The 11,383-nt window shown below is 66.0% G+C and overlaps 1 protein-coding gene across 2 annotated transcripts in view; it reads right to left on the reverse strand.

Moving 5' to 3' along the window:
• Positions 1 to 2,440: 2,440 nt before the first annotated feature.
• The window catches only part of CFAP100 (cilia and flagella associated protein 100), a 38,067-nt gene continuing 29,124 nt past the window's right edge, over positions 2,441 to 11,383 (reverse strand). For both annotated transcript variants that reach the window (XM_075995564.1, XM_075995563.1), the window contains exons 14-17: positions 10,322 to 10,457; positions 6,754 to 6,959; positions 4,954 to 5,047; positions 2,441 to 2,681 (exon numbers count right to left, since the gene is read on the reverse strand). In XM_075995564.1, coding sequence (XP_075851679.1) covers positions 2,568 to 2,681; positions 4,954 to 5,047; positions 6,754 to 6,959; positions 10,322 to 10,457 — 550 coding nt within the window. In that variant the 3' untranslated portion in view covers positions 2,441 to 2,567. The remainder of the gene's footprint in view (positions 2,682 to 4,953; positions 5,048 to 6,753; positions 6,960 to 10,321; positions 10,458 to 11,383) is intronic.

Consider the following 11,383-nt stretch of genomic DNA (forward strand, 5'->3'; position numbering starts at 1 on the left):
CCGTCCCCGAGCCCCCGGGCTTGGGGACAAGGGGACACAGGGACCGGCCTCATTTTCCGGACACTTCGGGGGTTCCTTCCTTGGCGACGGTTCGTCCCTTCCTCGCCCCAGGACGCAAGTTCGGGGTTCAAGGCCACCGAGAATCGGAGGCCGGGGCGGGAGGCCAGGGCCTCTCCCCTCTCTCTCTCTCTCCTGGCGAGGCCTCGACCCGAGTCCCCCCCACTCGGCCCCGGCAATGGAACGAGAAAGATGTCACCTGCTTCTTCCGCTGCCGGGGACCCAAGTCCCCGTCCTGCCCGAGAAGACGCCCCCCGTCCTCCGATCCCGAGAGCCGGCCTCGAAATCCCCGGCCTCCTCCGGCGATCCTCCCGCCTCGGCCTCCCCTGGGGCCCAACGGCGGGTGACACAAGTGTGACGGGGCGGACTCGGGAAATTGGCGTGTTCGGGCGCGAATGTCCGAGAAGCCGCTGGGCCACGGCTTATAAAGCGGCGCCCCGAAAACCGAGGGCGGCGGGCGGGGCTGCCGTTGTCGGGCTTGGTCCTCGGGGTTCGGGACGTGCACGGCCGGCCGGGCGCGGAGGCTCAGGCCTGGCGTCCCGGCACTCTGGGAGGCCGAGGAGGGAGGATCGCTCAATGGAGGCCAGGAGTTGGAGGCCGGCCTGAGCAAGAGCGAGACCCCGTCTCTACTTAAAAAAAAATACAAAGAAAATGGACCGAACAAGTAAAAATAGAAAAGAACGAGCCGGGCGTGGTGGCGCGTGCCTGTCGTCCCAGCTGCTCAGGAGGGAGGCTGAGGCGGGAGGCTCGCTTGATTGAGGCCAGGAGTCGGAGGCCAGCCTGAGCAAGAGCGAGACCCCGTCTCTACTCAAAAAACAGAAAGAAATGAGCTGGACAACTAAAAAAAATATATATATATATATATATATATAAAAACGAGCCGGGCGTGGTGGCGCACGCCTGTGGTCCCAGCTACTGGGGTGGGTGGGGGAGGAGGCCGAGGCGGGAGGCTCGCTGGAGGCCAGGAGTCGGAGGCTGCTGTGAGCGAGGCTGACGCCACGGCGCTCACTCTAGCCCGGGCGACAGAGCGAGACTCTGTGTCCAAAAAAAAAAAATATCTTTGGGGGATCCCCAGTCTCGTCTGAATGATCAGTAGAGATTTTAAGACGCAAAAACAAACCAACAACAACAACGACGACGTTTCCGAGAGACAGTCGGGACACGAACCCTCACTCCCTCAAGCCGGACATCGACGCGTTGCTTTTTTTGAGGCTGAGTCTCGCTCTGTCGCCCGGGCTGGAGTGAGCGCCGTGGCGTCAGCCTCGCTCACAGCAGCCTCCACCTCCTGGCCTCGAGCGATCCTCCCGCCTCGGCCTCCCCCCCCACCCACCCCAGTAGCTGGGACCACAGGCACGCGCCACCACGCCCGGCTCGTTTTTTTATATATATATATATATTTTAGTTGTCCAGCTCATTTCTTTCTGTTTTTTGAGCAGAGACGGGGTCTCGCTCTTGCTCAGGCTGGCCTCCACCTCCTGGCCTCGAGCAATCCTCCCGCCTCGGCCTCCCTCCCAAGTAGCTGGGACCACAGGCATGCGCCACCACGCCCGGCTGAATTTTTTCTATATATAAATATTTTTTAGTTGTCCAGCTCATTTATTTCTGTTTTTTGAGTAATGCCGGGGTCTCGCTCTTGCTCAGGCTGGTTTTGAACTCCTGACCTCGAGCGATCCTCGTGCCTCAGCCTCCTCCGGAGTATTTGGGACTGCAGGCATGCGCCTCCACGCCCAGCTTGTTTTTTCTATATATAAATATTTTTTAGTTGTCCCGCTCATTTCTTTCTATTTTTAGTAGAGATGGGGTCTCGCTCTTGCTCTGGCTGGCCTCCAACTCCTGGCCTCGAGTGAGCCTCCTGCCTCGGCCTCCCATAGTGTTGGGATTATAGGCATGAGCCACTGCACCCGGCTAATTTTTTCCATATATATTAGTTGGCCAATTAATATCTTTCTATTTATAGTAGAGACGGGGTCTCAATCTTGCTCAGGCTGGCCTCGACCTCCTGACCTCGAGCGATCCTCCTGCCTCGGCCTCCCTCCCAAGTAGCTGGGACGACAGGCATGCGCCACCACGCCCGGCTCGTTTTTTCTCTATATTTTTAGTTGTCCCACTCATTTATTTTCTATTTTTTTTAGTAGAGACGGGGTCTCGCTCTTGCTCAGGCTGGCCTCCAACTCCTGGCCTCCATTGAGCGATCCTCCCTCCTCTGCCTCCCGGAGCACCGGGATGACAGGCCTGAGCCTCCGTGCCCGGCCCGGGGCGACTGTTTCAGCCGGGACCCGGGGCGGCCCCGGCTTTGGGGCCGAGGACGCAAGAGAGGCGCCACCCATTCCCGGCGACGGCGGCTTCCCCGGTCAAGCACGCCGTGGAGACCGAGCGACACACACAGGGGTTTATTTCGGGGCCGCGCGGGCGGAGGCACCCAGAAGGGGCCCGCTCGGGTCGCCCCGGGCCCGAGCCCTCTGCTCTTCCCGCTCGGTGGCCCTGTCGCGGAGCCACCGGGGCCCCCGCGGTCACGTGAAGAAGTACAGCATCTCCTCCTGGGCCTTGTCCAGCAGGTCGTGCTCCGAGGCCGCCTTCGTCTTGACGGCCGGAGGCCGGGCGCGGCACAGCAGCTTCCGGCCCCTCTGCGGGGACAAGGGGACAAGGGTCCGCTCGGCCGCTGTCCCCTCCGCCCGGGCCCGGGGTCCCCCTGAGTGACCGGGGGGCCCCGTCCAAGACTGGCCACCCGTCAGCTGCTGTCGCCCGGGCCGGGCTGGGCCGGACGTGGGGGGGACGGGCGGGGGGTCCCCGGGAGTGGGGTGACGGGGACAGAGACGGGACGCAGGGTGGGAAGGACCGTCTGGCCAGGAGAGACGGCCCCGGCCTCGCTGGGCTGGTCTGCCGTCGTTTTCGGGGGGGGACTGGGGCCGGGGTGGGGCGCTGGGGACAGAAAGGGAGGTTGATGTCGGGGGGTGTCCCCATCGCTTGGGAGTGGCTCGGCCTGGGGTCTGCTTGGGGCGGAGGTGGAGAATGGGGGGGACCCGGGGCTGAGCGTATGCAGGCAGGGTGGGGTGTGGCGGGAACTTGTGTGTTGGCGGGGGGATCTGGCACAAGAGACGGGAACTTGTGTGTTGGCGGGGGGATCTGGCCGAAGAGATGAGGACTTGTGTGTTGGCAGGGGGATCTGGCTCAAGGGACAGGGAATTGTGTGTTGGCGGGGGCACCTGGCACAGGGTAGCGGGGCTGGAGAAGAGAAGGGACCCCCGGCTGAGCGCAACTAGCCAGGGTGGGCTTTGGCGGGGACTTGTCTGTTGGCAGGGGGACCTGGCACAAGGAACGGGGCGGCCCGGGAGTGGAGGTTGACAGGGGGGACCCAGAGCTTGAGCACAGGTGGCCAGGGTGGGCTTTGGTGGGGACTTGTGTGTTGACGGGGGGACCTGGCACAGGGTAGTGGAGGTGGAGAGGGGGGACCCAGGGCTGAGCACAGGTGGCCAGGGTGTGCTTTGGCGGGGACTTGTGTGTTGGCGGGGGTATCTGGCACCAGAGACGGGGATTTCTGTGTTGGCAGGGCCACCTGGCACAGGGGAGCAGAGGTGGAGAAGAGAGGGGACCCGTGGTTGAGCACAATTAGCCAGAGTGGGCTTTGGCGGGGACTTGTGTGTTGGCAGGGGGACCTGGCACAGGGGAGCAGAGGTGGAGAGTGGGGACTCAGGGCTGAGCGCAGCTACCCAGGGTGGGCTTTGGTGGGGACTTGTGTGTTGGCAGGGGGACCTGGCACAGGGGAGCGAAGGTGGAGAAGAAGGGAGACCCGGGGTTGAGCGCAACTAGCCAAAGTGGGCTTTGGCGAGGACTTGTGTGTTGGCAGGGGGACCTGGCACAAGGGACTGGGCGGCCTGGGAGTGGAGGTGGAGGGGGGACCCAGGGCTGAGCATAACTAGCCAGGATGGGCTTTCGCGGGGACTTGTGTGTTGGCGGGGGGATCTGGAACCAGAGACGGGGACTTGTTTGTTGGTGGGGGCACCTGGCAAGGGGAGCAGAGGTGGAGATAGGGGACCCAGGACTTAAGGGCAGGTGGCCACGGTGGGCTTTGGCGGGGACTTGTGTGTTGGTGGGGGCACCTGGCACAGGGTAGTGGAAGTGGAGAGAGGGGACCTGGGACTGAGCGTATCCATCCAGGGTAGGCTTTGGCGGGGACTTGTGTGTTGGTGGGGGGATCTCGCACAAGGGACGGGGACTTGTGTGTTGGTGGGGGGATCTCGCACAAGGGACGGGGACTTGTGTGTTGGTGGGGGGATCTCGCACAAGGGACGGGGATTTGTGTGTTGGTGGGGGGATCTCACACAAGGGACGAGGACTTGTGTGTTGGTGGGGGGATCTCGCACAAGGGACGGGGACTTGTGTGTTGGTGGCGCAATCTGGCACCAGAGATGGAGACTTGTGTGTCGGTGGGGCGATCTGGCACCAGAGATGGGGACTTGTGTGTCAGTGGGGCGATCTGGCACCAGAGACGGGGACTTGTGTGTCAGTGGGGTGATCTGGCACCAGAGACGGGGACTTGTGTGTTGGCCTGAGGACCTGGCACAAGGTATGGGGACTTGTGTGTTGGCGGGAGGACCTGGCCCAGGAGAAGGAGCCTGAGAGGGGGCGGCCCGGCTTCTCGTCTCAAGCTGAGTGTCAGGATGTCCCCGCCCCCTTCCCCGCAGCCCCGCCCCCGCAGCCCTGCCCCTGACCCCGCCCCTGACCCCACCCCTACCCGCCCCTTTCCCTGCGGCCCCACCCCTGTCTCTGCCCCTGGCCCCGCCCCCGGCCCCGCCCCCTGGCCCGCGGCCCCGCCCCTGACCCCGCCCCACCCCTTCCCCACAGCCCCGCCCACATCCCCGCCCCCTTCCCCGCAGCCCTGCCCCTGGCCCCGCCCACCTTCTTCTTGATCTCGGCCTTGGCGCGGGCCTGCGCGCGCAGCAAGCGCTCCTCCTGCAGCTGCTTCTGCATCCGGGCCTTCTCCTCCCGTTGTCTGGGGGCGGGGGGGGGCGGGGGGGGCGCTCAGGAGGGCAGGGCCCCTCCCCCTCCGCCCCTCCCCCTCCGCCCCTCCTCCTCCGCCCCTCCCCCTCCGCCCCTCCTCGGCGGGGACGCCCCCATCCGGGTCCCTCTCCGAGCACTCCAGACTCCTCCCCCGGCCTCCCTCCCTCCCGTTTCCTGGGCCGGGCCTCCCCATCCGGCCTCCGCCAGAGCCTTGGCCCCGCGACCCCGCTCGCGACCCCGCTGTGTCCCCAGGTCCCTGTCGTCACCGTCGCCCCCGCCAGCCCCACGGGGCACCAGAGGGGCCCGCAGGAGGAGGCGCCGAGTTCGGGCGACACCCCGGCCTCCGCGGGCGTCTCGGAGTCCTCAACCCTCGAGGCCGCCAGGGGGCCCGGCCTCCACCAGCGCCCACGCGGCGACTGCTCCTTTTCTTGGGGGGGGACAGAGTCTCCCTCTGTCGCCTGGGCCGGAGTGAGTGCCGTGGCCTCAGCCTCGCTCACAGCAGCCTCCAACTCCTGGCCTCCAGAGAGCCTCCCGCCTCGGCCTCCCTCCCGAGTAGCTGGGACCACAGGCATGCGCCTCCACGCCCGGCTCATTTTTTCTATATTTTTTTAGTTGCTCATTTCTTTCTATTTTTTTGGTAGAGACGGGGACTCGCTCTTGCCCAGTCTGGCCTCCAACTCCTGGCCTCGAGTGATCCTCCCGCCTCAGCCTCCCTCCCGAGTAGCTGGGACTACACACATGCGCCACCACGCCCGGCCCATTTTTTTTCTAGATATTTTTACTTGTTTGGCTAATTTCTTTCTATTTTTAGTAGAGACGGGGTCTCGCTCTTGCTCAGGCTGGCCTCCAACTACTGGCCTCGAGCGAGCCTCCTGCCTCAGCCTCCCTCCCGAGTAGCTGGGACTACAGGCATGCGCCACCACGCCTGGCTGATTTCTTTTTTCTATATATTTTTAGTTGTCCACCTCATTTCTTTCTTTTTTTTTTTTTCAGTAGAGACAGGGTCTCGCTCTTGCTCCTGCTGGCCTCCAACTCCTGACCTCAAAGCAATCCTCCCGCCTCGGCCTCCCAGAGTGCTGGATGACAGGTGTGAGCCACCGCGCCCAGCAAAAGCTACTATTTTCCTATTTTGAGTTCTTCTGGCTAATTCCTTTCTATATTTTTTTAGTAGAGATGGAGTCTGGCTCTTGCTCAGGCTGGCCTCGACCTCCTGGCCTCGAGCGATCCTCCTGCCTCAGCCTCCCTCCCGAGTAGCTGGGACTACACGCATGCGCCACCACGCCCGGCTCGTTATTTTTCTATTTTTACTTGTTTGGCTGATTTTCTTTCTGTTTTTTAGTAGAGACGGGGTCTCGCTCTCGCTCAGGCTGGCCTCGACCTCCTGGCCTCTATAGCGATCCTCCCTCCTCGGCCTCCCAGAGTGCCGGGACGACAGTTGTGAGCCACCACCACGCCTGTTCCCGCCACTCCCCTGCGAGCTGGAGTTCCCGGGGCTGAGGGCCTCCACTCCCGGCCTCCACGTCTCCCCCAGGGCCCCCCCCCAGCCGGAACGAGGAGGCTCGCCAAGGCCCGTGTGTCCCTGACTCCCAGCCCCCGTAGCCCCCTGTCCCCAAGGCCTGGTGGCTGCCTCCCCGGGCGTGGAGGCCGAGGCCTCCCTGGCTGGTTTTGGGGGAGGCGGCCTCCTCTATCGGGCCTCACCGCAGCCTCCGCTCCTTCTCCTTGGCCTTCTCGGCCTGCTCGATGCGGGCGGGGGGCACGTGCTCGAGGTTCTCCAGCAGCTCGTCCAGCTGGTGCTCTATGACCGTGAGCATCTGCACAGTGCCAAGGCTGGCCTCCTGCGGAGGCCCCACGCAGTTCCGGTACACGTCCAGCACCTTGCTGTTGAGGCTCTCCAGCAGCTTGTCCTGTGTGCGTCGGGGTAAGAGGGACAGGGAGGAGGCCGGGCCTCTGCTGAGGCCACGGCCCCCCGGGGGGGATCCCCAGAGCTCCGGAAATCTGGGTGGGAACGGGACTCGGGAGGCCGAGGAGGGAGGATCGCTCAGGAGCAGGGAATCGGAGGCCAGCCTGAGCAAGAGCGAGACCCCCGTGTCTACTAGAAATAGAAATAGATCGACCGACTAAAAATAGAGGAGAAAACGAGCCGGGGCGGGCGTGGGAGTCCCAGATACTCCGGAGGGAGGCTGAGGGAGGAGGATCGGTGGAGGCCAGGAGTCGGAGGCTGCTGGGAGCGAGGCTGACGCCACGGCGCTCCGGCCCGGGCGACAGAGCGAGACTCGGACTCCAAGTAAGGAAACAGGACTCGGGGTGCGGGTTTCCGTGGCGACCCCGGCCTCCCCCCGGACCTCACCCCGTGCTCAGCCTCCACTGGGGTCCTGCCTGTGACTGGGCCTCACCCCCAAGGCCCAGTCCTGTCCGCCAGGGAGGCTTGAGCCGATTCCCCGGGGCCCCACCGCCGTCTTGCGAAGCGAACGGTATACAGTAGGCGCTCAGCGGTGCTGATGGCACCGGGACGCGGGCCCCCGGGCGCGGGGTCGCCCGGGCGCGCCAACACGGAGGTCCCGGGTGCCCGGCTGCCGGAGGGGACACGCCCTCGCCCCTGGCCACGCCCTCTCCCAGCCCCGCCCTCTCCCAGCCCCGCCCTCTCCCAGCCCCGCCCTCTCCCAGGCCCCGCCCCCAAAGGGACACACCCTCTCCAGGCCCCGCCCCCAGTGGACTCGCCCTCCCTGTCTCCAGGCCCCGCCCTCTTAGGCCCCGCCCTGGATGGACACGCCCTCTCCCAAGGCCCCACCCTCTCCTCAGGCCCCAGCCCACGAAGGGACACGCCCTCTTCCCAGGCCCCGCCCTCTCTTGAGGCCCCGCCCCCAAAGGGGACTCACCCTCTCCCTAGGCCCCGCCCTCTCCCCAGGCCCCGCTCCGAAGGGACACGCCCTCTCCTCAGGCCCCGTCCCTGAAGGGACACGCCCTCTCCTCAGGCCCCGCCCCTGAAGGGACACGCCCTCTCCTCAGGCCCTGCCCCTGAAAGGACACACACTCTTCCCAGGCCCCGCCTCTTGAGGCCCCACCCCCAAAGGGACACACCTCTCCTCAGGCCCCGCCCCCAAAGGGACTCACCCTCTCCCCAGGCCCCACCCTCCCAAAGGGACACCCCCCACTCCCCAGACCCCACCCCCAAAAGAGGCACCCCCTCTCCTCAGGCCCCGCCCACAAAAGGGACCCACCCTCTCCCCAGGCCCCGCCCCCAAAGGGACACACCCTCCCCAGGCCCCGCCCCAAAGGACACACCCTCTCCTCAGGCCCCACCCCCAAGTGGCACGCCCTCTCCTCAGGCCCCGCCCCCAAAGTGGCACGCCCTCTCCTCAGGCCCCACCCCCAAGGGGCACGCCCTCTCCTCAGGCCCCACCCCCAAAGGGACACGCCCTCTCCTCAGGCCCCACCCCCAAAAGGACACGCCCTCTCCTCAGGCCCCACCCCCAAAGGGGCACGCCCTCTCCTCAGGCCCCACCCCAAAGGGGCACGCCCTCTCGAAGGCCCCGCCCTCTCCCCGGCCCCGCCCCTGAGGGAGCCCTTGGCCAGGCGCTGGTGAGCCTGAGTGGAATATTCTCACCACTGCCAGCCTGGCTGGGGCCCACCCTCCCCTGTCCCCTGTCCCCTGTCCCCTGTCCCCTGTCCCCCGTCCCCTGTCCCTGTCCCCCCGTCCCCCTGTCCCTGTCCCCCGTCCCCTGTCCCTGTCCCCTGTCCCCCGTCCCCTGTCCCTTGTCCCCCGTCCCCTGTCCCCTGTCCCCCGTCCCCCTGTCCCTGTCCCCCGTCCCCTGTCCCTGTCCCCTGTCCCCTGTCCCTGTCCCCTGTCCCCCGTCCCCTGTCCCTGTCCCCTGTCCCCCGTCCCCTGTCCCTGTCCCCGTCCCCTGTCCCCTGTCCCTGTCCCCTGTCCCCCGTCCCTGTCCCTGTCCCCTGTCCCCCGTCCCCCTGTCCCTGTCCCCCGTCCCCTGTCCCCTGTCCCTGCCCCCGTCCCCCGTCCCCCGTCCCTGTCCCCATCCCCCTGTCCCTGCCCCTGTCCCCTGTCCCCGTCCCCTGTCCCCCGTCCCCTGTCCCTGTCCCCTGTCCCCCGTCCCCTGTCCCTGTCCCCTGTCCCCCGTTCCCTGTCCCCGTCCCTGTCCCCGTCACTGTCCCCCGTCCCCTGTCCCTGTCCCCGTCACTGTCCCCCGTTCCCCTGTCCCTGCCCCCGTCCCCCGTCCCCGTCCCCCTGTCCCTGTCCCCCGTCCCCTGTCCCTGGTCCCCTGTCCCTGTCCCTGTCCCCAGTCCCTGTCCCCCGTCACTGTCCCCCGTCCCCTGTCCCCTGTCCCCGTCACTGTCCCCGTCCCTGTCCCTGCCCCCATCCCCCGTCCCCCGTCCCCCTGTCCCTGTCCCCCGTCCCCTGTCCCCTGTCCCCTGTCCCGTCCCCCATCCCCCGTCCACCGTCCCTGTCCCCGTCCCCATCCCCCTGTCCCTGCCCCTGTCCCCTGTCCCTGTCCCCCATCCCCCCATCCCTGTCCCCGTCCCCCGTCCCTGTCCCCGTCCCCCGTCCCTGTCCCCGTCCCCGTCCCTGTCCCCGTCCCCCGTCCCCTGTCCCCGTCCCCGTCCCCCTGTCCCCTGTCCCCGTCCCCTGTCCCCCTGTCCCTGCCCCTGTCCCCCGTCCCTGTCCCCGTCCCCCGTCCCTGTCCCCGTCCCCCGTCCCTGTCCCCGTCCCCCGTCCCTGTCCCCGTCCCCGTCCCCCTGTCCCCTGTCCCTGTCCCCATCCCCCGTCCCTGTCCCCGTCCCCCGTCCCTGTCCCCGTCCCCCGTCCCTGTCCCCGTCCCCCGTCCCTGTCCCCGTCCCCCTGTCCCTGCCCCCCGTCCCCTGTCCCTGCCCCGTCCCCTGTCCCTGTCCCCGTCCCCTGTCCCTGTCCCCGTCCCCTGTCCCCTGTCCCCCGCCCCTGTCTCCCGTCCCCTGTCCCCTGTCCCTGTCCCCCGTCCCCTGTCCCCCTGCCCCTGTCCCTGTCCCTGTCCCCCGTCCCCTGTCCCTGCCCCTGTCCCCTGTCCCTGTCCCCCGTCCCCTGTCCCCCTGCCCCTGTCCCCTGTCCCTGTCTCCCGTCCCCTGTCCCCTGTCCCCGCTCCTGTCCCCCGTCCCCGTCCCCCGTCCCCGTCCCCCGTCCCCATCCCCCGTCCCCGTCCCCGTCTCCGTCCCCTGTCCCCCATCCCCCGTCCCCCATCCCTGTCCCCCGTCCCGTCCCCCGTCCCCCGCCCCGGCCTACCTGCTCGTCGCCCATGTACTCCCCGAAGTGGAAGACGCGGGACTTGAGCTCCAGCTCGGCGGCCGTCTCCTCCTCCTTGGTGATGGACATGGTCATGGTCGTGATCCACTGCTTGAGGTGGCTCACCTCCCGGTCCCTGCGCGGGCAAGGGCCTCGCTCTAGCCTCGCTCCCGCGGCCTCCCCACCCGGCCTCCCCGGAGCGCCGAGCCCCAAGGGAGGGTTCTGGGCGTCTCAGAAATAAAAGGAGGCCGGGCGCGGAGGCTCACGCCTGTCATCGGGGCACTCTGGGAGGCCGAGGCGGGAGGCTCGCTCGAGGTCAGGAGTTGGAGGCCAGCCTGAGCAAGAGCCCCCGTCTCTATTAAAAATAGAAAGAAATTAATTGGACCACTAAAAAATATATATAGAGAGAAAAACCGAGCCGGGCGTGGTGGCTCACGCCTGTGGTCCCAGCTACTTGGGAGGGAGGCTGAGGCAGGAGGCTCGCTGGAGGCCAGGAGTCGGAGGCTGCTGTGAGCGAGGCTGACGCCACGGCACTCACTCTAGCCCGGGCGACAGAGCGAGACTCTCTCTCTCAAATAATAATAATAATAATAATAAAATTAAGACCCCGCTATCGAGATATATAATTGACCTATAATGCAATTAATATACAGTCAATAACATGCGCAATTCGGTGGTTTTCGGTACAGTCAGAAAGTCACGCAATTATCACCATCGTGTCACTTCACAATGTTTTCATCGCGCACCCCCGCCGGAAGAGAATCCTGTGCCCACTAGCAGTCACCCCACCCGTCCCCAGTGTCCTCTGTCACCCTGGCGACAGGGACCCACAAATCGACTCTCTGTCGACCCCGGATATTTGGTAAAAGTGGAATCGCACAACGTGTCCACTTTTGCAACTGGCTACTGTGACCCAGTGTGAGATTTTCAAGGTCCGAACTTCGGGTTGTTTTTCTTTTTTGAGACAGAGTCTGGCTCTGTCACCTGGGCTAGAGTGAGCGCCGTGGCTCACAGCAGCCTCCAACTCCTGGCCTCCAGTGAGCCTCCCGCCTCGGCCTCCCT

Source organism: Microcebus murinus, chromosome 20 (assembly GCF_040939455.1).
Source record: "Microcebus murinus isolate Inina chromosome 20, M.murinus_Inina_mat1.0, whole genome shotgun sequence".
Classification (NCBI taxonomy): Eukaryota; Metazoa; Chordata; class Mammalia; order Primates; family Cheirogaleidae; genus Microcebus; species Microcebus murinus.